This window comes from Lagenorhynchus albirostris, chromosome X (genome assembly GCF_949774975.1).
Source record: "Lagenorhynchus albirostris chromosome X, mLagAlb1.1, whole genome shotgun sequence".
NCBI classification, from domain to species: Eukaryota; Metazoa; Chordata; class Mammalia; order Artiodactyla; family Delphinidae; genus Lagenorhynchus; species Lagenorhynchus albirostris.
In genome coordinates, this window is record NC_083116.1 from 100361416 (window position 1) to 100388464 (window position 27049).

Here is a 27049-nt window from a genome sequence, read left to right on the forward strand (position 1 = left end):
CTCCTGAGCTTTATTTTATTTTATTTTTTTGCGGTACGTGGGCCTCTGACTGTTGTGGCCTCTCCCATCATGGAGCACAGGCTCCAGACACGCAGGCTCAGCAGCCATGGCTCACGGGCCCAGCTCCTCCGTGGCATGTGGGATCTTCCCGGACCAGGGCACAAACCCATGTCCCCTGCATCGGCAGGCGGACTCTCAACCACTACGCCACCAGGGAAGCCCCCCTCCTGAGCTTTAATTCCCACACTTATGTTTTAAATTCACCAATAAAGAGTGAACGTACAAAAGCCTAGGCATCCCACCCTAGATCCCAATAAAGGCAGAACCCAGGCCTGTGTGAACTTGCTCCCCACCTCCACCCTGCCCCCTGCCCATTGCATGGCCCTAGGCATGCAAGGTACCCTCCAGTACCTATGAGTAATAGACCTTGATTTTTCAAAGTTCCCTGATGGCTGTTGCTGAGATATATCTTGTAATCATAATAGGAACCACAAAAGCAGGTCCAGCCACAATATTGACTCTGAAAGGGGAAATGTCTGTGGGGGCTGCCATAAGTAGTAAGGGGCCAGGTGAGTGCCCCCCAGCATTCTTAGCCAATGGTATCACTATTGAGAGGCTGACATGGGCCCACCCATCACCAGACAAGCAAATTGAAGTTTTACTGAGCTCTGCCCACCAGAGCAATACCCAGCCCTACCCACCACCAGTACCCCCCATCAGGAAGCTTGCACAAGCCTCTGAGACAGCTTCATCCACCAGAGGGCAGACAGCAGAAGCAAGAAGAACTACAATCCTGAAGCCTATGGAACAAAAACAAAATTCACAGAAAGATAGACAAAATGAAAAGGCAAAGGACTGTGTACCAGAGGAAGGAACAAGATAAAACCCCAGAAAAACAACTAAATGAAGTGGAGATAGGCAAACTTCCAGAAAAAGAATTCACAATAATGATAGTGAAGATGATCCAGGACCTCAGAAAAAGAATGGAGGCAAAGATAGAGAAGATGCAAGAAATATTTTAAAAAGACCTAGAAGAATTAAAGAACAAACAGACAGACATAAATGATACAATAACTGAAATGAAAAATACACTAGAAGGAATCAATAGCAGAATAACTAAGGCAGAAGAACAGATAAGTGACCTGGAAGACAGAATGGTGGAATTCACTGCTGCAGAACAGAATAAAGAATGAAAAGGAATGAAAACAGCCTACAAGACCTCTCGGACAACATTAAATGCACCAACATTCGCACTGTAGGGGTTGCAGAAGGAGAAAAGACCCAAGAAAATATTTGAAGAGATTATAGTCGAAAACTTCTCTAACATGGGAAAGGAAATAGCCACCGAAGTCCAGGAAGGGCAGAGAGTCCCAGGCAGGATAAACCCAAAGAGAAACACACTGAGACACATAGTAATCAAATTGACAAAAACTAAAGACAAAGCAAAATTACTAAAAGCAAGAAGGGAAAAATGACAAACAACATACAAGGGAACTCCCATAAGGTTAACAGCTGATTTCTCAGCAGAAACTCTACAAGCCAGAAGAGAGTGGCATGATATATTTAAAGTGATGAAAGGGAAGAAACTACAACCAAGATTACTCTACCCGGCAAGCACCTCATTCAGATTCAAAGGAGATATCAAAAGCTTTACAGGACTTCCCTGGTGGTACAGTGGATAAGAGTCTGCCTGCCAATGCAGGGGACAGGGGTTCGATCCCAAGTCTAGGAAGATCCCACATGGCACAGAGCAACTAAGCCCATGCACCACAACTACTGAGCCTGCACTCTAGAGCCCACAAGTCACAACTACTGAGCCGGCACGCTGCAACTAATGAAGCCCGTGTGTCTAGAGCCCGTACTCTGCAAAAAGAGAAGCCACTGCAATAAGAAGCCCATGCATCGCAATGAAAAATAGCCCCCGCTCGCCTGAACTAGAGAAAGCCCAAACAAAGCAATGAAAACCCAACGCAGCCAAAAATTAAAAAAATTAAATCTTTAAAATAAAAACGAAAAGCTTTACAGACAAGCAAAAACTAAGAGAATTCAGTACCACCAAACCAGCTCTACAACAAATGCTAAAGGAACTTCTTTAAGTGGGAAACACAAGAGAAGAAAAGGACCTACAAAATCAAACCCAAACAATTAAGAAAATGGAAATAGGCACATACATATCGATAATTACTTTAAATGTGAATGCATTAAATGCTCCAACCAAAAGTTACAGGCTCACTGAATGGATACAAAAACAAGATCCATATATATGCTGTCTACAAGAGACCCACTTCAGACCTAGGGACACATACAGACTGAAAGTGAAGGGATGGAAAAAGATATTCCATGCAAATGGAAATCAAAAGAAAGCTAGAGTAGCAATACTCATATCAGATAAAATAGACTTTAAAATAAAGAATGTCACAAGAGACAAGGAAGGACACTACATAGTGATCAAGGGATCAATCCTAGAAGAAGATATAACAATTAAAAATATATAAGTATCCAACATAGGAGCATCTCAATACATAAGGCAAATGCTAACAGCTATAAAAGAGAAAAGAGACAGTAACACAATAGTAGTGAGGGACTTTAACACCTCTCACCAATGGAGAGATCATCCAGACAGAAAATTAATAAGGAAACACAAGCTTTAAATGACACAATAGACCAGATAGATTTAATTGATATTTATAGGACATTCCATCCCAAAACAGCAGATTACACTTTCTTCTCAAGTGCACATGGAACATTCTCCAGGATAGATCACATATTGGGTCACAAATCAAGGCTCGGTAAATTTAAGAAAATTGAAACCATATCAAGCATCTTTTCCGACCATAATACTATGAGATTAGAAATAAGTTACAGGGAAAAAACATAAAAAACACAAACACATGGAGGTTAAACAATACGTTACTAAATAACCAAGAGGTCACTGAAGAAATCAAAGAGGAAAACAAAAAATATCTAGAGACAAATGACAATGAAAACACGACGATCCAAAACCTATGGGATGCACAAAAGCAGTTCTAAGAGGGAAGTTTATAGCAATACAATCCTACCTCAAGAAACAAGAAAAATCTCAAAAAAAAATCTAATCTTACACCTAAAGGAGTAGAGAAAGAACAAACAAAACCCAAAGTTAGTAGAAGGAAAGAAATCATAAAGATCAGAGCAGAAATAAATGAAGTAGAAACAAAGAAAACAACAGCGAAGAGCAATAAAACTAAAAGCTGTTTCTTTGAGAAGATAAACAAAATTGACAAACCTTTAGCCAGACACATCTAGAAAAAGAGGGAGAGGACTCAAATCAATAAAATTAGAAATGAAAAAGGAGAAGTTACAAAGGACACCACAGAAATACAAAGCATGATAAGGGACTACTACAAGCAACTCTTTGCCAATAAAATGGACAACCTGGAAGAAATGGACAAATTCTTAGAGAGGTATAACCTTCCAAGACTGAACCAGGAAGAAATAGAAAATATGAACAGACCACTCACAAGTAATGAAATTGAAACTGTGATTAAAAATCTTCCAACAAACAAAAGTCCAGGACCCAATAGCTTCACAGGTGAATTCTATCAAACATTTAGAGAAGAGCTAACACCCATCCTTCTCAAACTCTTCCAAAAAATTGCAGAGGGAGGAACACTCCCAAACTCATTGTACGAGGCCACCAAAACGCTGATACCAAAACCAGACAAAGGTACTACCAAAAAAGAAAATTACAGACCAATATCACGGATGAATATAGATGCAAAAGCTCTCAACAAAATACTAGTAAACAGAATCCAACAACACAGCAAAAGGATCATACACCATGATTAAATGGGATTTATCCTAGGGATGCAAGGATTCTTCAGTATACGCTAATCAATGTGATACACCATATTAACAAATGGAAGAATAAAAACCATATGATCAGCGCAATAGATGCAGAAAAAGATTTTGACAAAACTCAACATTTATGATAAAAACTCTCCAGAAAGTGGGCATAGAGGGAACCTACCTCAACATAATAAAGGCCATATACGACAAACTCACAGCAAACATCACTCTCAATGGTGAAAAACTGAAAGCATTTCCTCTAAGATAAGGAACAAGGCCAAGATGTCCACTTTTGTCGCTCTTTTTCAACATAGTTTTGCAAGTCCTAGCCACGGCAATCAAAGAAGGAAAAGAAATAAAAGGAATACAAATACGAAAAGAAGAACTAAAACTGTCACTGTTTGCAGATGACATAACACTAAAAATAGATGAACCTATAGATGCCACTAGAAAACTACTACAGCTAATCAATGAACTTAGAAAAGTTTCAGGACACAAAAATAATGCACAGAAATCTCTTGTATTCCTATACACTAACAACAAAAGATCAGAAAGAGAAGTTAAGGAAACAGTCCCACTCACCACTGCCAACAAAAAGAATAAAATACCTAGGAATAAACCTACCTAAGGAGCTAAAAGACCTGTACTCAGAAAACTATAAGACACTGATGAAAGAAATCAAAGATGACACAAAAAGATGGAGAGATATACCATGTTCTTGGATTGGAAAAATCAATAATGTGAAAGTGACTATACTATCCAAAGCAATCTACAGATTCAATGCAATCCCTATCAAATTACCAATGGCATTTTTACAGAACTAGAACAAAAAATTTCCCAATTTGTATGGAAACACAAAAGACCCCGGATAGCCAAAGCAATCTTGAGAACGAAAAATAGAGGTGGAGGAATCAGGCTCCCTGACTTCAGACTATACAACAAAGCTACAGTAATCAAGACAGTATGGTACTGGCACAAAAACAGAAAGATACATCAATGGAACAGGATAGAAAGCCCAGAGATAAACCCACACACATATGGTCACCTTATCTTTGATAAAGGAGGCAAGAATATACAGTGGAGAAAAGACAGCTTCTTCAATAAGTGGTGCTGGGAAAACTGGACAGCTACATGTAAAAGAATGAAATTAGAACACTCCCTAACACCATACAGAAAAATAAACTCAAAATGGATTAAAGACGTAAATTTAAGACCAGACACCATCAAACTCTTAGAGGAAAACAGGCAGAACACTCTATGACATAAATCACAGCAAGATACTTTTTGACCCAACTCCTAGAGTAATGGAAATAAAAACAAAAATAAACAAATGGGACCTAATGAAACTTAAAAACTTTTGCACAGCAAAGGAAACTGTAAACAACAGGAAAAGACAACCCTCAGAATGGGAGAAAATATTTGCAAATGAATCAAAGGATAAAGGATTAATTTCCAAAATATATAAACAGCTCATGCAGCTTAATATAAAAAAAACAAACAACCCAATCCAAAAATGGGCAGAAGACCTAAATAGACATTTCTCCAAAGAAAACATATACATGGCCAAGAGGCACATGAAACGCTGATCGACATCATTAATCATTAGAGAAATGCAAATCAAAATTACAATGCGATATCACCTCACACTGGTTAGAATGGGCATCATTAGAAAATCTACAAACAACAAATGGTGAAGAGGGTGTGGAGAAAAGGGAACCCTCTTGCACTGTTGGTGGGAATGTGAATTGGTAAAGCCACTATGGAGAACAGTATGGAGGTTCTTTAAAAAACTAAAAATAAAACTACCATACAACCCAGCAATCACACTACCAGGCATATACCAAGAGAAAACCATAATTCAAAGAGACACATGCACCCCAATGATCAGTGCAGCACTATTTACAATAGCCAGGTCATGGAAGCAACCTAAATGCCCACTGAAAGACAAATGGATAAGGAAGATGTGGTACACATATATTAAATGGAATACTACTCAGCCATAAAAAGGAACAAAATTGGGTCATTTGTAGAGACATGGATGGATCTAGAGACTATCATACAGAGTGAAGTAAGTCACAAAGAGGAAAACAAATATCGTATATTAACGCATATATGTGGAATCTAGAAACATGGTACAGATGAACCGGTTTGCAAGGCAGAAAGAGAGACAGAGATGTAGAAAACAAACGTATGGACACCGAGGGAGGAAAGTGGTGGGGGTGGGATGAATTGGGAGATTAGGATTGACGTATATACACTAATACGTAAAATATGTATAAAATAGATAACTAATAAGAACCTGCTGTATAAATAAATAAATAAATAAATTAAGAGGCTGAGCAGTCACCTGCATTCATTTTGTAAGTTCACTCATCAACATTTAACAAACGCCTCCTATTCAAGGCAGATTATTTCTCAGTATGGTTTCCACAAGTCTTATCTATGTAAGGGACTTCCTGTTATTCTATTCAGGGAACATTTATTGATTAATTCCCTAATTCTAGAGAATATAGCCTATTTAAGACTTGTAGCTCTGAATGTACTTCATATAATTATGAACTAAATACCTTGGCACATAAAGGCAATAAAGAAACTAAAATGTTAAGTTCAGGAAAAAAAAAAAAGAAAATATATTCTAGATACTCAAAAAAAAAACCAAAACCCAAAAATAAGAAAACATATTCTAGCCATTTTACTCAGATAACTAATGGAGATTTTATATATATATATATATATATATATATATATATATATATTGCTTCTCTCCCTCTCCCTCTGTCTCTCTCATTAGCGCACACACACACACACACACACACACACATACCCCTACAGTATTACTTCATATGCCAAAAGTAAAAATAAGGAAAGTCAAGAAGAAAAAATTGAAGTGATGAGCACATAAGGAAGATAATCAGTTAATCTAAAATAGAGGTTAATTCGAAAAGCAGCAAGGAAGGAATTGTATTTTACTACTGGGTTCCTTGACTCCCTCAAAAACCATTCTTTTTTTTTTTTTTTTTTACCATAAAATAATACTTTTTATAACTTAGGAAATAGATGGAAAGGCTAGTTATTAATTTTGGAAGACAGAAATTACAACAAACCAGTGTCTTCTGTATTTAGAATATCATAGCTAATCAGATAATTCAGCATAAACAATGACATTACTTTACTGGTGCTACCCAATATCTAGGTGATGTTAAACTAAAGAAAACTCTAAATAATTTATCTTAGAAACACAGTGGCTAGGAATATCCATTCTGGTTCTGGAAACAAAGACTTTGTTTCTTTTGAAAATCACAAAAACCATTCTTCATATCATTCTTCATATCATTTTGTATCATGAACAAGGTCAGTAACATACAAAAGGACAGAATACCTCCCAGGATGGAGGCATGGAGTTCAGTTCTTGAGAGGAGCCTAAAGCAACGCCATTAAAAAAAAGGGTTTTTTTTTTAATGTCAACAAAAGATGGACTGTGAGCATCAAAAGAGAAAAATAGGAGTCTGAGAGGTATAATTTAGATAATTTTATCCATCAACATATGTGAGAAAGGGACATGGAAGCTGGAGCTCAGAACTCCATGAACCGTGTCCCGGATACAGCCACGCTTTGCCTTGGATGCAACATTCCAGTACCATCTGTCTCTCTCACTCTTCTAATTCCTAATGCATAAATCAATCCTTAGACTATAAATATGCTATATAGTAATGACCTCACTAAAAGTTAATAAATTATCACATAGAGTACATATTCATCTTTAGTATACAATTCACTCTACACTATAAACATTTTTAACAAACTTTATTGCTCTATACATTCACATCTTGCCCTTTGGAGAGTCAAATCATCTCAGGGTATAATGTAAAAGTGAAATTTCTGGTCCTAAAAGGTAAGAAATCCAGAAACATGGTTTAACCAAGGTGTCCTTTAATTTCCTTGAGTCTGTCAAAGGAACGTGTAACAAAATCATATTGTTTGGAAACTCATTGTGCTGATGTTTCTCATTTTCATTTAATACTGACTTAGCATTTCCTTTGTGCCAGTTCTTGTACAATTACTCAGTAAAAATTAACTCAATGAATTTCTCATTATTACAGATGAGATAGGTTCTGCTATGACCCCCATTTTACAGATGAGGGAACTGAGAGGCTCAGAAGATGACATAACTTCACCAAAGTTAACAGAGCCAGGATTCAAATCCAGGCAGCCTAGTCCCAGAGTATAGGCTGGCAGCCACTATCACCCTGTTTCTCGTGAAAGCAACACTGCATTTGGAACTTTCTTAAAAAACCTTTATGTCCAAAGTCATTATTTTAGATGTCCCTCTTTTAAACATTTTATAATAGTATAGAATATAAAGCTATTATTCTTCACTGTCAGATACAAAAGAATCTACATTTAAATGCCTTACCACTTACCCCTGCTATCGCAGAAAAGAACACTGGTGAAAAATGACACAGGTTTAGATGATTTGAAGCTGAGATGACAGGTGAGCGCAGCATTAATTCCACTGGGAGAGCACATAACGACTCTGCCTTTTGGAAAATTCACAGAAAGAGGTTGAATCACGTCACCATCAAGAAGCCTTGTTGGGGAAATCTGGACACTGAAAATTGAATCCCTGTTTAAAATTAAAAGAAAAAATTAGCTCAAAACATGCACAAGTAATTGGATTTAAATGTGGTTTCCTCTGTTTTTTGAATCATTAGAAAAATTAAAACAATAAATATTTACAATAATATGCCCAACTACTAAAGATATTTTTGTATCATCTCTCGTTTTCTGGTCACAATATAAGTAAAATTGATAATATGTTGATTTAACCAAGAACTACATGAGGTGATCAAAAGTTCCTTTTGACCTGTCAGGATTAAAATAACAGGGTTAAAATGCCTGATTAAGTGCAATGTGTTTTAACCACAGCCATGCTAAAAGCATTGCCCTTAAATATGTCCTGACAAAAATTTACTAGAAATTACTGCTTGAACAGCTAAAGCTTTAATGCATGTAGGCTAAATATTAACAAATGCATATACACATATTTTTCTTTGATTTGGGTACAATTAAGCACTTGTACACATATATCATGAATATTTTTTCAATCATTACTATCAAAAAAATTCTACTAAATGTTTGCATATTTCATTATATACTATAATTTATTTAGCCAATCTAAAATGTTTGTGATTTTTAGTAGCATAGTATGTAGTATTCACCTCAATTCTAATTAATACTTGGTAAATTTTAGTTGTCAATAAATATTTCACCATATTACTTTGTTTTATTATATATGTAGGTTCCTACAGCAAATAAGAAGTGCTATCAAATGGGAATCATATTTCCCTAGTACTTTAATTAGAATGAAGATTATTCAGCTAATTAACTAGAAAAAATAAAGAAAGCTCTCAACTTGAATTAGTTAAACTCATATGGTTCACTGGATAAAACATGAAAAAGCAGTTTATAAATCAGGTTTGAATCCAATTCTGTTGCTAATTAACTGTCATCAGATAAGTCATTAATGCTATTGATTTTATTGTATATATAATGAGAATAGGTTACATCATCTCTACAGTCCCTTTTACATGCTCATTTCATTATACCATGTTTTGTAAGACTCAGCTTTTAACTTGAGGTATTTTTAAAATTGATACCATTATACATTAATTTAAAAGCTGAAAGATTAAAAGATTAATTCATATATGAGACGTTTCTTCACCAAAAAAAAGTACTTTCTAGTACAATGTAATTCAAGTCATGTCTATTTCCTATTTAAGCAACAAAGTTTAGTCTACTTACAAGATAGGGACTTGGAAAAACTGTGAATCCCAAAGTTGTAAAGTTAAGGTTGAGGAACTACACTCTCTCACAAAATGGCATTTAAAGCAAGTCCCAGAGGTATAAGTAAGCACTCATCATATCTTGCAGGCGAAATGTTAGAAACTAAAGGCCGTTCTATGCTCCTCAACTTGGACAATTTTCATTTATTTCCAACCATTACATCAAACATGGAACCCATTTTCTCTGGATCTCAGAATGCTTAACTGTAAAATAAGGTATTGAGCTAGAGAAGCTCTGAGGTGGGTCCAAGATCTGGTAGTTTATGAAAATAATGCTAATAGGCAATTCACATCGGTATACAAATCCTCACAATTTATATAATTTTAAGATGTAAACCAGCCACTCTTTACATCTATTTCTTTGTATATATAGGCATATATTTCTAAATAAAAATTTGTTTCACTTTCCTTTTTGTCATTTGATATAAAGGATATCAATATATGTAGTCTTCCTTAACTTTTTATTAATCTCAATATTTTGTTTTCTAAGATTCATAATACATTGTCTCATTAGTTGAAGTTCCTCCACTTCACAGGTATAGAAATATTCACGTACACATATATCACAAATTATTTATCCCTTTACCTGTCACTGGACATTTGTGCAGTTCCCAGATTTTGCTATTCTGAATAATGCAACTATGACTAATTTCAAACATACCTTGTAGAACACGTGCACTTTATTTTAAGTATAGTTGATTTATAATGTTATATTAGTTTCAGATGTACAGCACAGTGATTCAATATTAGTTATTATAAAATATTGGCTATTTACAATAGCCAGGTCATGGAAGCAACCTAAATGTCCACTGACAGACAAATGGAAAAGGAGGATGTGGTACATATATACAATGGAATATTACTCAGCCATAAAAAGGAACGAAATTGGGTCATTTGTAGAGACATGGATGGACCTAGAGGCTGTCATACAGAGTGAAGTAAGTCACAAGAGAAAAACAAATATTGTATATTAACGCATATATGTGGAATCTAGAAACATGGTACAGATGAACTGGCTCACAAGGCAGAACTAGAGACACAGATGTAGAGAACAAACGTATGGACACCAAAGGGGGAAAGCGGGGCGGGGGTGGTGTTGGTGGGATGAACTGGGAGATTGGGATTGACATATATACACTAATATGTATAAAATAGATAACTAATAAGAACATGCTGTATGAAAAAAAGAAATTCAAAAAACAGTTATAAAATATTGGTTATCTTCCCTGTGTTGTATAATATATCTTTGTAGCTTATTTATTTTATACATAGTAGTTTGTACCTCTTAATCCCCTTCCCCTATCTCGACCCTCCCCCTACCTCTCTCCCCTCTGGTAACCACTAGTTTGTTCTCTGTATCTATGAATCTGTTTCCCTTTTGTTATATTCATTCGTTTTATTTTTTAGATTCCACATATAAATGAAAACATAACAGTATTTGTCTTTTTCTATCTGACTTACTTCACTAAGCATAATACCTTCCAGGTCCATCCATGTTGTTGCAAATGGCAAAATTTCATTATTTTTTATGACTGGATAATATTCCATTGAATATGTAGAATATATACACATCTTCTTTATCCATTCATTTGTTGATGGACACTTAAATTGCTTCCATACACTGGCTATTGTAAATAATGCTGCTATGAATACTGGGGTGCATTAATCTTTTTGAATTAGTGTTTTTATTTTCTTTGTATATATACTCAGGACTGGAATTGCTGGATCATATGATAGCTCTCGTTTTAATCTTTTGAGGAACTGCCATGCTGTTTGCCATAGTGGCTGCACCAATATACACTCCCACCAACAGTGAACTAAGGTTCCTTTTTCTCCACATCCTCGTCAACATTTACTATTTGTTGTCTTTTTGACAACTGCCATTCTGATAGGTGTGAGGTGATATCTCATTGTGGTTTTGATTTGCATTTCCCTGATGAGTTTTTCTTGTATATACTGTGAAGTGTAAATGTTGGGCTATGAAATATGCCGATGTTACACTTTACATAGTATTATCCAGTGTGGTCCTACTCACTGACACTGTAACTAGTAACCTGATTTATTAATGTTTGCCTATCTAGGACAAGCAAAATACTATCTTATTGCAGTCACTAATTTTTACTTCCAAGTTTACAAAGAGGTCAATTATATGTTTTCATGTGTTTATTTTCCGTTTTATCTGTGAAAGTGATTGAAACTTTTTGTCAACATTTCTGTTGAGTTACTTGATATTTTTCTGATTAATTTGTATCAGTTATTTATTTTATTGTTAGCACGATTTTAAGGCTTAAGAAATCTTTCTCTACCCACAGACATTAAAATTGTTTTAATTTTTTTTTTGCCTATATTCAAATTGCCTATCTTTTTTTTTAAATTTATTTATTTATTTTTGGCTGCATTGGGTCTTTGTTGCTGCGTGCAGGCTTTCTCTAGTTGTGGTGAGTGGAGGCTACTCTTCATTGTGGTGTGTAGGCTTCTCATTGCGGTGGCTTCTTGTTGCAGAGCATAGGCTCTAGGCGCACGGGCTTCAGTAGTTGTGCCATGCAGGCTCGGTAGTTGTGGCTGATGGGCTCTAGAGCACAGGCTCAGTAGTTGTGCTGCACAGGCCTAGTTGCTCCATGGCATGTGGGATCTTCCTGGACCAGCGCTCGAACCCGTGTCCCCTGCACTGGCAGGTGGATTCTTAACCACTGTGCCACCAAGGAAGTCCTCTAAGTTATTTTTTACATTTGACCTTTCACATTTAAGCCTTCAATCCATGTGTAATGAATTTTCATGTATTAAGACAGGAATCCAGTTTGAAATATTCCATACAATCGATTATTCCAGCACCATTTATTGAAGAGTAATCTCTTTGCTCCATAGATCTATACTACCTTTGTCATATATTCAGTATCCATCCATGTGTGGGCCTTTTTCAAGTCTATTCTACTCCTTTGCACATTTTCTCTATCACTGCACCACTATCACATTGATTTATTAGTCTTGATATTTGGGAAGCCAAGCCCTTCTCACCTTATTCTTTTTCTTCAGGGGTGGCTTGGCTACTCTTGACCCTTGATTTTTTCGTATAAAATTTAGAATTTTACGTGTCAATCTCTATGAAAAAATTTATTTGAATTTTTATTTCAGTTGCATGAAATATCTAAATTGATTTGTAGAAAACTGTCCTTTTTACAATATTAAATATCCCAATTCATGAATATGTGTAAATCTTCATTTATTTATGAGTTCTTTGACATAAATTTTATAATTTTCTCCATACAGTTCCATACAATTCTTCCTATTATCTTTAATTGTTAATGTTTTTATGAATAGTAGTTTTACGGTTGCACGTTCTAAATGTTGTAAGCTGAAATGCTATTGAATTTTAAATATTGGACTTATATTTGTCTATCTTGATAAATGATCTTCATAGTTTTAAATATCTACATATACATTCTTTTAATTTCCTATACAGAAATTCAGATTCCAACATACACCAAAGTTTAAGAACCACTGATCTAGAGAAGATTTGCTTGCTTCTGCTGAAAGATAGAAGGACTTACTCACGTGGAACCATTTTAGCCTCTTCCAGATTAATCCAGGAATCAGAGATTAAGTTTTCCTATCTTGAAGTTGTCCCAATTTAAGAACAAGCTTGCATTTGGCATTTTATTACAGTTCACCACTCCTACTCTAGTTTCAGCTTATAAGAATGTATTCTTCTGGTTTGGCTTGATCTGATACCCTTTAGAGACCTCCCACACTTCTCAGCAGCCCAGCAGTTTTGTATTATATATATTTTAATACATACATACATATATATACACACACACAAACACAAGCTCTATTTGTTTTGTAATGTGAGGGTTCATAATATATCTAGGCCAATACAGTCCTGGGAATTTGAGCTCTTCATAAATTTTTTAAAAAAATGAAAACAGATTGCATTCTCTATGGTATGTGCACATGATAGGCAGAATTCTGTGATGGCCACCAAGGGTCCTGTTCCTTAGTGTACAAACTGCACAGTTCCCACTCCTTGGGTGGCAGGATCTGTAAATATGATGAGATATCACTTTGGTGATTAAGTTATGCTATATGGCAATAGTAAAGGAACTTTCCATAGGTAATGAAGGTCCCTAGTCAATGGAATTTGAGTAAGCAAAGGGAGATAATCAGGGGCAGATCCAATTTAATCAGGTGAGAGAGAAAAGTCAGAGAGCTGGTGTACTTCTGGCTTTGAATGAGTTAAATGCCATGTTGTGAGGAGGGGACCACATGTCTAGGACTTGAGGGTGGCCTCTAAGAGCTGAGAGTTGTCCGAGCCAACAGCCAGCAAAAAAACGACGTCTGAGTGCTACAACTACAAGGATTAGTTCTGCCAACAACCAGAGAGCATGGAGGAGGACTGAGCCTCAGAGGAGACTGATGCTATAGCCCACACCTTGAGCTCTGCCTACTGAGACCGTGAGCAGTGGACACTAAACTAACCTGGACTCCTAACCCACCCACCACCTACGCCCCCAAAGAAAACTGGGAGGACAAATTCATGTTTTAAGACACTCAGTCTGTGGTAATTTGTCACACAGCAAAAGAAAACTAATACACTGAGTTTTTAAGCTTGCTTCTCATACCACATAAAGAGATATACCAAAAATTTTTACCAGAAAATTAAACGACTAACGGTGAGACAACTAAATGGGCTTTTGGGGGGCATTTTTAATTTAAATGTACAGTTAAATATTTTAGTAGTTCACTCCAACTATAGAAACAAGTCAGACATTGTTCATGACTCATATAACACAGACAGAAAGAAAAAAGCACCTAAAGAAAATGTGGTCAATTCACATTTCAGGCATCACCTGAAATAGTTTTGAGGTAAAATGTTGACATCCATCACAGTTGTTACATCCAAAGGAACAGGATTAAAAAATATGAAAGGAGGGTCAAACAATAACTTGGGTAATTTTACCTCTCCAACCAGACATAACATTCGATAGCAAACTGGATTATCATTTAAATGTATAGGAATATCAGCTGTGTATTTTCTAGGCTGTTCTAATGAAAGAAAAACATTTTTTAAGTATTTTAGATTAGTTCACACACACCAAAAAACATTTACATAATTTAAACCTTACTAAATATTAAGATGTACTATGAAGTTACAGCTCAGTAGAGCAGAATAGATTACCCAGAAACTGGATTTATCCTGCCAAGGAACTTAAGACTTGTAATGAGGTGTCATTGAAATAAAAATCTTTTAAAGTGCACTCTGTCTAGAAATAGAGTACGTCTCCTTACAGTAGATTTTCATTATTATGGGAAAATACATATACCTTGGGGAAACAGTACAACAGGACTTCTTTTTCTAATTGTTTTCCATGCCTTAAAAGGAGCTGCCCATCCCTTTAGTATATGCAGCATGAAGATGAGGTCAGATAACTGCCATAAAGATCTCAGGGAATACTGAGAAATGGATATGCTGAGAGGAAAGGAATGTGCTTTCTTGCAGATTTTTAGATTTATGTAAGGCTGTCAGGGTCGACTGGCCAATTTCACCTGGTAGGAAAAGATAGGAAATTGCCACATGGCAACTCACAGGAGGAAAGGCAGTTTGTGTAGGAGAAAAAGGCTCAGCACAGAAGCAGCAGGCTGGTCTCGGACAACAGGTGCCATCAGAGCCAGCTGCCAAGGCCTTTTAAGACCCAAATCCCCAAACGTAAGTCTCACAGGCAGAAAAATGTGATCTCATGAGTATGAATTCAAAGTTATAGTTTAGAAATCAAAAACTTACTGAATTCTGAGTTTTGAATGGATTGCTTTGAGATTATTCCTGGGTTTTAGAAGTGTTAAAGGTTTCTGGGATAATGGAGAAGGGGTTCCTTGTGTAAACTAAGACTACTGGGGATTCAGTAACACATGTTTTTAAGCTCAGGTATGCCTTCTCTCTCATCTGAGATGTAAGTTATATAAAGGTGTTATAGGCATGTTTAATTTTTTTTTAAGAGTTAGGATGAGATCCTAAGGAAGGAGCCTATAGGTTTGACTGCTTGGGTTCAGCCCCATACTGCAGGAAAAGGCAAATGGAAATGTTTCTTATTTCCTTCTAGATGATTCAGTCCATTTCATCTGGATATAAATGTTGATAAGGACATAAAGGAGAAGCTCTGTATAGAAATACAGGTGGTGGCTTTAGCTGGACTACCTTTTATACTATTTCTTTTAGGACCAGACACATTAGAAACTAAGAAGAAATACAAAGAAATATATAATGAAACCTAATAATTTTTATAAAGTAAACTTCAGAATGCAGGGAATATTTGATGTTTTCTATCATCTTTTCAGAGTTCTAAACAGAGGTAATAAAAGATGAAACATTTAAAAAATCTACTAATCACGATATCCTATGTACTGTCTCTCACACATAAATCTAAAGTGCATATACAAGGCCAGGCTAAGAGATGTGCTGGACATAGACTTAATGCAATACTGTGCTAACAGAATATTATGGAGAAAGCGAACACACAGCTCAATGAACTCTCTAAAAAGCTTAAAAGCGGTAATAGGTTCTTATCCTGCCTCTTCTGTTGTTAACATAGCTAGCCGCGGGTATTTTATTAGATTGCCACATGTGTAAAACATAGTAGTGTCCGAGAGATCCCAATGCAAGTGATTTACTGAGGGAGTGCTCTCAGGAGGAACCCGTGGGTAAAGGAGGGAAGCAGAACAGGGCAGGGCAAGAAGCTATGAGAAGCTGTAGTTTTAGAATCCAGATTCAACCTGATTCCACAGGGAGCTCTGGGATATCAGACAGAGCAGGGGGAGGGGGTGGGAGGGAGTGGGTTGGGTCACCTGAGGTAGTAGTGGTGGTTGGACTTAATCTCCTTGGTATCTCTTCATGAGGTATCTTCCTCCAGCCAAGGGCAATCCCCTGGAGAAAGGGACAAACATAACCTGCCAGGAACCAACACCCACAACTGAGAGAGGGATGGAAAAGCCCAGTAATGGGAATCTGGATAGGCCCAAATAGCATATACAAGAGCCTGTAATCTTAACATTGCTTCATAAGCAAGAATAATTAGGAAGAAAAACAGGTAAGTTACTATAATACCCTTTTAAATAGAAAAATAGTCTGGAAATGACATTTGGTATGCTTTAGTTATAGTATATAAACTATAAAGGTACTTAAGCAGATGCTTTCAATTAGAGACAAATAGTAGTATAGACTTCCTCAAAGAGAGAGAAAAAAAAAAAAATGTGCACAGATGTTTTTACAAGCACCTTCCTGCTGTTCCTTTGCTCCTGTCTGCTTAAAAAAGGTAGTTGCCATACCTTCACTTCCTAAAGCTCATTATCTGAACAATTCTATGTTTTAATGTAGCACGGATTCTCATGTGGAGAATCTTCTTCATGGATTCTCATGTTGAGAATCTTCTAAGATATGCACATCCTGGGTGTCAGGCTCAGGAAACATTGAGGTTATTTACATGAGAACTAAGAACAATCTTATCCAAGGGGAGTGAGAGTCTAGCCACACAAATTAGATTCAAGAACAGTGGTTAAGATTCAGAAGGGATTGATGATTTGCCTACATACCAGTGCGGATAACAGATACTATCACAGCCCTGCCTCTATCCCTGTGGCAGTCCAAGGAAGAGCAATAAAGGGGGAGTGAAACTAAAACCCACCTCACTCAAACTCTTGAAAGCCCTGACAGTATAAAGGAGCCCTGCTTGGTTAGCAGTATAACAGGTTCTACCCAAAGTGGAGATAAAATGTATTTGCCCTACTTTAAGTGATATTGATGGCAAAGGTTCCATCTACAAGGCAAAGGAAATAGGAGACATAAAAGCCCTGACCATGGTTTGAAATAAAAGGCTTATACCACAGTCAGATTACAAGAAGAGAAAATGGCAGAACAAAAGTGTAATCAATCACCAATGCCTGCTAGAATAAAACGGCAGATGCTACAGGATAGCACAAAGAACAAGGACAAGATCTCACTAGGTGTGATTAAAAGAAATCTTAAGTTAATTAGAGACCCACATCTCTCAAGAGGCTGGGAAAAGTAAACAAGTTGCTTTCTGTGCTGCTTATTACGCTGTCCTTCCAAAGCCCTGTGACCTGGGGGGTGAGAAGTTATGTTAATAAGATTATTGGAATCATGGTTTGCACATAAGTGGGGGTGTGTGTGTAAAAAAGTTAGACAGTGGATCAGATTTAGGACAAAGGGATTCGGTCGGGGCCAGGGGTGGACAGAAAAACAGACTTTCAGTCAAAAATCAAAATGCTACCATTGTAACTTGTCCAAAAGGAGACTAACTTGTCCTAACAGTTTTCTGATTAAAAAAAAAAGACTAGAGGAATTTTTTAGTTATTTGAAATGTACAGATGCAGAGAGATACCTCTTATCCCCACATTTAAAAAAAATTATTGTGGTAAGAACACTTAATATGAGATCTACCATTTTAACACATTTTAAAGGTATATTACAGTATTTTTATATGTAGACACAATGTTGTACAGCAGATCACTAGAACTTATTCGTCTTGCATAACTGAAACTTTATACCCACTGATTAGCAACTCTCCATTTCCCCCTTCCCTAGCCCCTGAAAAGCACCATTCTATTCCTTGTTTCTCCTAGTTTGACTAATTTAGTATCTCACATAAGTAGAATCACGCAGTATTTGTCTTTCTGTGACTGGCTTATTTCACTTAGCATAGTGTTCTCAAGATTCAAACATGTCACATATTACAGGATTTCCTTCGTTTTTTTTTTTTTTTTTTTTTTTGGCTTTGCCCTGCAGCATGTGGGATCGTAGTTCCCCCAACAGGGATCCAACGTGCAACCTCTGCAGTGGAAGTGCAGAGTCTTAACCACTGGACAGACAGGGAAGTCCCCTTTTTTAACGATGAATAATATTCCATTGTAAGGATATACCATATCTTCTTTGTCCATTCATCCGTCAGTGACATGCCCCAACACATGCACAGAATCCCTCGGCAAAGTATGGGCAACTTATTGATTTAAAGCATTTAAGGAAATCACTGTTTAATCATTAGATGAGCTCTAAATTGAGAGTTCAGTGGACACATAAGAAAAAGAATACAAATCTTACAGAATTAGTTCTGTAATGTCATTAAACAAACAAACAGTAACAATAATAACAACAAACCAAAAATTGCAACAACTACTGAGTGGAAGTGAAGTTCTCATTTCCATGGTAGCCATATTACATTACTTATAATGCCCCATTTTCAGAAATAAAATTTGACACACACAAAACACCAACAGTGAATGATCTATACGCAGGAAAAAAAATTGTCAGTAGAACCTGTCCCTGAGAAAGTTCAAACATTACACATACACACACATATTTATATATAAATATATATTATACATAAATTGCAGAGTTGATGTACAGTAAATGAAATGAAAAATTCATTCAACACAGTTTCACCAGTAGATCTAAACTGACTAAAGAATCAGCCAACATGAAAAAAATGTCAGTTGAGTTCCTCCAGTATGAGGAACAGAAGAAAACAGAATGAAGAAAACTAAACAGAGCCTCAAAGATCTACAGGACAATATCAAGTAAACCAATATACACAAAACGAGAAGCCCAGAGATAGAGAAAGAGAGAGCAGAAAGACCATTTGAAGAAATACTGGCCAAAACCATACAAAATTTGATGAAAACCATTAAATGAAACATGTAAGGATTTCAATGAACTCCATGTAAGATAAATTCAAAGAGATCTACTCTCAGACATATTTGTCAAATGGCCAAAAACCAAAGGAAAGAGAGTCTTCAAAGCAGAAAAAGAAAAGTGACTCATTATATATATGGGATCTTCAATAATGTGAACAGCTGACTTACCAAAAACCTTGAAGGCCAGAATGCAGTATGAAGACATATTTAAAGTACTGAAAGAAATAGACTGTCAACCAAGAATTCTATATCCAACAAAATTATCCTTCAGAAATGAGGAATAAATTAGGACATTCCCAAATAAACAAAAAATGATAGACTTCATCACCAGCAGACCTTTTCTAGAAGAAATACTAAAGGGAGCCCTTGAAACTGAAATAAAAGGAAACTAGACAGTAAACTGGATCACAGAAAGAAATAAAGAGGTAAAGGTAAATATATGAGTAACTATAAATGATAATATAAAAGTAGTTTTATTTTCATTTTCCTTGACTATCTGATTTTTTTTAAATGCATACTTATTTCACTTAGCATAATGCCCTCCAAGTCCATCCATGGTGCTGCAAATGGCAAAATTTCTTTTCTTTTTATGGCTGAGTAGTATTCCATTGTATATATATATACCACATCTTTATCCATTCATCTGTTGATGAACATTTAGGGTGCTTCCATATCTTGGCAATTGTAAATAATGCTGCTACAAACATTTGGGTGCATGTATCTTTTCAAATTAGTGTTTTCATTTTTTTCGCATGTATACCCAGGAGTAGAACTGCTGGGTCATATGGCAGTTCTGTTTTTAGTTTTTTGAGAAACCTCCATACTGTTTTCCACAGTGCCTGCAGCAACACGGATGCACTTCAAGGGCTTTACGCTAATTTAAATAAGTCAGATGGAGAAAGACAAATACTGTATGATATCATTCATATGTGGAATCTGAAAAAAAAATGCAACGAATTAGTGAATATAACAAAAAAGAAGCAGACTCACAGATATAGAGACAAACTAGTGTTTATCAGGGGGGAGGGGCAATATAGGAGTAGGGGATTAAAAAGTACAAACTATTAGGTATAAAATAAGCTACAAGGATATACTGTACAGTATGGGGAATATAGCCAATATTTTATAATAACTATAAATGGTGTATACCTTTAAAAATTGTGAATCATTATATTATATGCCTGTAACTTATACAATATCGTACAACTAAACTTCAGTAAAAGGAAAAAAAACCTTAAAACTACACAGAAAAAAAGTATAAGAAAGCAGTATAAAACTGTGTTGATGGGATTATATTGTGCAAAGATGTAATTTGCATGACAATAATAGTACAAAGAAAGGGGATGCTATATTGGAGCAAAGTTTTTGCATACTGTTGAAATGAACTTGGTATTACTCTCAATTACATTTTAAAAAGTAAGATGTTACTAGTATTTTCCAGGGAAGTCACTAAGAAAATACCTCAGAATTTTATTAGGAAAGAAACAAAAAGGGAAGTTAAATGTTAAGCAAAAAGACAGATGTAAATCTTTCCTTAACTTCATTAGTAATTAATCAGTAAATATAAAATAATTCAGTACAGTGATGAAAAGGCTGAGATAAGTAAAATAAACTTTAAAAAATAATCCAAATTCATGTCATCTACAGGAGACACGTTTAGATTCAAAAACACAACTCAGTTGAAAATAAAAGGATGGAGAAAGGATATAAATGCAAATAAAAACTAAAAGAGAGCTGTGGTGGCTATGATAAATTTAGAAAAAATAAATATTAAGAAAAAAATTGCTACTATAGATAAAGAAGGACATTATATGTACTGATAAGAGGACAAACCATCAAGAAGATATAACAATTTTAAGCATATATGCACTTAACAGAGCCACAAAGTACATGATGAAAACCTGGTAGAACTGAAAGGACAAATAAATAACTAAATAATAACCCTATAAAGCTTCAATACTCCACTCCCAATTGTGGGTAAGTCAAGTAGGTAGAAGATCACTAAAGAAATAAAAGACTTAAACAACATTATAAATGAACTGGACCTAACACACATCTATGGAACATTCCACCCAACAAGAGCAAAATACATACACTTCTCAAGTGCATGTGGAACATTCTCCTGGGTAGACCATACTTTAGAGTGTAAGGTAAGCCTCAATATATTAAAAATGACTGAAACCATACAAAGTATGTTCTACAACAACAATGGAACAAAAATAGAAATCAATAATAAAGTGAAATTTGGGCAATTCTCAAATACATGAAAATTAAACAACACACTCCCCAAAAACTAATTATTAAGAAATAGCAGGAGGAGCTTCAAGATGGCGGAAGAGTAAAACACGGAGATCAACTTCCTCCCCACAGATACCTCAGAAATACATCTACCTGTGGAACTGCTCCTATAGAACACCTACTGAATGCTGGCAGAAGACCTCAGACCTCCCAAAAGGCAAGAAATGCCCCCACGTACCTCGGTAGGTCAAAAGAAAAAAGAATAAACAGAGACAAAAGAATACGGACGGGACCTGCACCAGTGGGAGGGAGCTGGGAAGGAGGAAAGGTTTCTACACACTAGGAAGCCCCTTCGTGGGTGGACACTGTGGGTGGCGGAGGGGGGAAGCTTCGGAACCGCGGAGGAGAGCGCAGCAACAGGGGTGCGGAGGGCAAAGCGAGGAGATTCCCGCAGAGGATCGGTGACGACTGGCACTCACCAGCCTGAGAGGCTTGTCTGCTCACGCACCGGGGCGGGCGGGAGCTGGGAGGTGAGGCTCGGGCTTCGGTCAAATTGCAGGGAAAGTACTGGGATTGGCTGCGTGAACACAGCCTGAAGGGGCTAGTGCACCACAGCTAGCCGGGAGGGAGTCCGGGAAAATGTCTGGAGCTGACGAAGAGGCAAGAGACTTTTTCTTCCCTCTTTCTTTCCTGGTGCGCGAGGAAGGGGATTAAGACCACTGCTTAAAGGAGCTCCAGAGACAGGCACGAGCCGCGGCTATCAGCGTGGACCCCAGAGACGGGCAAGAGACGCTAAGACTGCTGCTGGAGCCACCAAGAAGCCTGTGAGCAAACACAGGTCACTCTCCACACCTCCCGTCCCGGGAGCCTGTGCACCCTGCCACTGCCAGGGTCCCGTGATCCAGGGACAACTTCCCCAGGAGAACGCACTGCGCGCCTCAGGCTGGTGCAACATCATGCTGCCCTCTGCCACTGCAGGTTCGCCCCACATCTGTAGCCCTACCTCCCGCAGGCCTGAGTGAGCCAAAGCCCCCGAATCAGCTGCTCCTTTAACCCTATCCTGTCTGAGTGAAGAACAGACGCCCTCAGGCAACCTACACGCAGAGACGGATCCAAATCCAAAGCTGAACCCCCGGTGCTGTGCAAACAAAGAAGAGAAAGGGAAATCTCTCCCAGCAGCCTCAGCAGCAGCAGATTAAAACTCCACAGTCAACTTGATGTACCCTGCATCTGTGGATACGTGAATAGACAACAAATCATTCCAAATTGAGAAGGTGCAATTTGGGAGCAAAGGTATATTATTTTTTCCCCTTTTTCTCTTTTTGTGAGTGTGTATCTGTATTCTTCTGTGTGATTTTGTCTGTATAGCTTTGCTTTCAACATTTGTCCTAGAGTTTTGTCCATTCATTTTTCTTTTTTACTTTAAAAAATTGTTTTCTTAATAATTATTTTTTATTTTAAAAACTTTATTTTATTTTACTTTATTTTATTTTATTTTATCCTCTTTCTTTCATTCTTTCTATTTTTTCTCCCTTTTATTCTGAGCTGTGTGGATGAAAGGCTCTTGGTGCTCAGGCCAGGAGTCAGTGCTGTGCCTCTGAGATGGGAGAGCCAACTTCAGGACACTGGTACACAAGAGACCTCCCAGCTCCACGTAATATCAAATGGCAAAAATCTCCCAGAGATCTCCATCTTAATGTCAAGACCCAGCTACACGCAACGACCAGCAAGCTACAGTGCTGGACACCCTATGCCAAACAACTAGCAACACAGGAACACAGCCCCATCCATTAGCACAGAGGCTGCCTAAAATAATAATAAGGCCACAGACACCCTAAAACACACCACCAGAAGTGGACCTGCCCACCAGAAAGACAAGACCCAGCCTCATCCACCAGAACACAGGCACTAATCCCCTTCACCAGGAAACCTACACAACCCAGTGACCCAACCTTAGCCACTGGGGACAGACACCAAAAACAACGGGAACTATGAACCAGCAGCCTGTGAAAAGGAGACACCAAACACAGTAAGTAAAGCAAAATGAGAGACAGAAAAACACACAGCAGATGAAGGAGCAAGGTAAAAACCCACCAGACGTAATAAATGAAGAGGAAATAGGCAGTCTACCTGAAAAAGAATTCAGAATAATGATAGCAAAGATGATCCAAAATCTTGGAAATAGAGAAAATACAAAAACATTTAACAAGGACCTAGAAGAACTAAAGAGCAAACAAACAATGATGAATAACACAAAAAATGAAATTAAATGTTCTCTAGAAGGGATAAATAGCAGAATAACTGAGGCAGAAGAACGGATAAGTGACCTGGAAGATAAAATAGTGAAAATAACTATTGCAGAGCAGAATAAACAAAAAAGAATGAAAAGAACTGAGGACAGTCTGAGAGACCTCTGGGACAACACTAAACACACCAACATTCGAATTAAAGGGGTCCCAGAAGAAGAAGAGAAAACGAAAGAGACTGAGAAAACATTTGAAGAGATTATAGTTGAAAACATCCCTAATATGGGAAAGGAAGTAGTTAATCAAGTCCAGGAAGCACAGAGAATCCCATATAGGATAAATCCAAGGAGAAACATGCCAAGACACATAGTAATCAAACTATCAAAAATTAAATACAAAGAAAACATATTAAAAGCAGCAAGGGAAAAACAACAAATAACACACAAGGGAATCCCCATAAGGTTAACAGCTAATCTTTCAGCAAAAACTCTGCAAGCCAGACGGGACTGGCAGGACATATTTAAAGTGATGAAGGAGAAAAACCTACAACCAAGATTACTCTACCCAGCAAGGATCTCATTCAGATTAGATGGAGAAATTAAAACCTTTACAGACAAGCAAAAGCTGAGAGAGTTCAGCACCACCAAACCAGCTTTACAAAACAAATGCTCAAGGAACTTCTCTAGGCAGGGAACACAAGAGAAGGAAAAGACTTACAATAACAAACCCAAAACAATTAAGAAAATGGGAATAGGAACATACATATCAATAATTACTTTAAATGTAAATGGATTAAATGATCCCACCAAAAGACACAAGCTTGCTGAATGGATACAAAAACAAGACCCATATATATGCTGTCTACAAGACACCCACTTCAGATCCAGGGACACAAACTGACTAAAAGTGACCAGAAGGAAAAAGATATTCCATGCAAATGGAAATCAAAAGAAAGCTGGAGTAGCAATTCTCATATCAGACAAAATAGACTTTAAAAGAAAGACTATTACAAGAGACATGGACACTACATAATGATCAAGGGATCAATCGAAAAAAAAGATATAACAATTGTAAATATTTATGCACCCAACATAGGAGCACCTCAGTACATAAGGCAAACACTAACAGCCATAAAAGGGGAAAGCGACAGTAACACAATCATAGTAGTGGACTTTAACACTCTACTTTCACCAATGGACAGATCATCTAAAATGAAAATAAATAAGGAAATGCAAGCTTTAAATGATACATTAAACAAGATGGACTTAATTGATATTTATAGGACATTCCATCCAAAAACAACAGAATACACATTCTTCTCAAGTGCTCATGGAAGATTCTCCAGGATAGATCATATCTTGGGTCACAAATCAAGCCTTGGTAAATTTAAGAAAACTGATATCAAATCAAGTATCTTCTCCGACCACAACGCTATAAGAGTAGATATCAATTATAGGAAGAGATCTGTAAAAAATAAAAACACATGGAGGCTAAACAATACACTACTTAATAACGAAGTGATCACTGAAGAAATCAAAGAGGAAATAAAAAAATACCTAGAAACAAGTGACAATGGAGACATGATGACCCAAAACCTATGGGATGCAGCAAAAGCAATTCTAAGAGGGAAGTTTATAGCAATACAATCCTACATTAAGAAACAGGAAACATCTCAAATGAACAACCTAACCTTACACCTAAAGCCATTAGAGAAAGAAGAAAAAAAAAAACCCAAAGTTAGCAGAAGGAAAGAAATCATAAAGATCAGATCAGAAATAAATGAAAAAGAAATGAAGGAAACGATAGCAAAGATCAATAAAACTAAAAGGTGGTTCTTTGAGAAGATAAACAAAATTGATAAACCATTAGCCAGACTCATCAAGAAAAAAAGGGAGAAGACTCAAATCAATAGAATTAGAAATGAAAAAGTAACAACCAACACTGCAGAAATTAAAAGGATCATGAGAGATTACTACAAACCACTCTATGCCAATAAAATGGACAACCTGGAAGAAATGGACAAATTCTTCAAAATGCACAACGTGGGGAGAATGAACCAGGAAGACATAGAAAATATGAACAGACCAATCACAAGCACTGAAACTGAAACTGATTAAAAATCTTCCAACAAACAAAAGCCCAGGACCAGATGGCTTCACAGGAGAATTCTATCAAACATTTAGAGAAGAGCTAACACCCATCCTTCTCAAACTCTTCCAAAATATAGCAGAGGGAGGAATACTCCCAAACTCATTCTACGAGGCCACCATCACCCTGCTACCAAAAGCAAAGATGTCACAAAGAAAGAAAACTGCAGGCCAATATCACTGATGAACATACATGCAGAAATCCTCAACAAAATATTAGCAAACAGAATCCAACAGCACATTAAAAGGATCATACACCATGATCAAGTGGGGTTTATTCCAGGAATGCAAGGATTCTGCAATATATGCAAATCAATCAATGTGACACACCATATTAACAAACTGAAGGAGAAAAACCCAATGATCATCTCAATCGATGCAGAGAAAGCTTTTGACAAAATTCAACACCCATTTATGAAAAGAACCCAGCAGAAAGTAGGCACAGAGGGAACTCTCCTCAACATAATAAAGGCCATATATGACAAACGCACAACCAACATCATCCTCAATGGTGAAAAACTGAAACCATTTCCACTAAGATCAGGAACAAGACAAGGTTGCCCACTTTCACCACTGTTATTCAACACAGTCTTGGAAGTTTTCACCACAGCGATCAGAGAAGAAAAAGAAATAAAAGGAATCCAAACTGGAAAAGAAGTAAAGCTGTCACTGTTTGCAGATGACATGATACTATACATAGAGAATCCTAAAGATGCTACTAGAAAACTACTACAGCTAATCAATGAATTTGGAAAAGTAGCAGGATACAAAATTAATGCACAGAATTCTCTGGCATTCCTATACACTAATGATGAAAAATCTGAAAGTGAAATCAAGAAAACACTCCCATTTACCACTGCAACAAAAAGAATAAAATATCTAGGAATAAACCTACGTAAGAAGACAAAAGACCTGTATGCAGAAAATTATAAGACACTGATGAAAGAAATTAAAGATGATACAAATAGATGGAGAGATACACCATGTTTTTGGATTGGAAGAATCAACATTGTGAAAATGACTCTACTATCCAAAGCAATCTACAGAT

At 36.8% G+C, this 27049-nt stretch overlaps 1 protein-coding gene across 1 annotated transcript in view; it reads right to left on the bottom strand.

Annotated features, from left to right (window-relative positions):
* The window catches only part of CFAP47 (cilia and flagella associated protein 47), a 509799-nt gene that overhangs the window by 314703 nt on the left and 168047 nt on the right, over window positions 1–27049 (bottom strand). Inside the window, 3 exon segments of the mRNA XM_060137366.1 lie at window positions 7208–7248; window positions 8250–8452; window positions 14519–14714. Coding sequence (XP_059993349.1) covers window positions 7208–7248; window positions 8250–8452; window positions 14519–14714 — 440 coding nt within the window.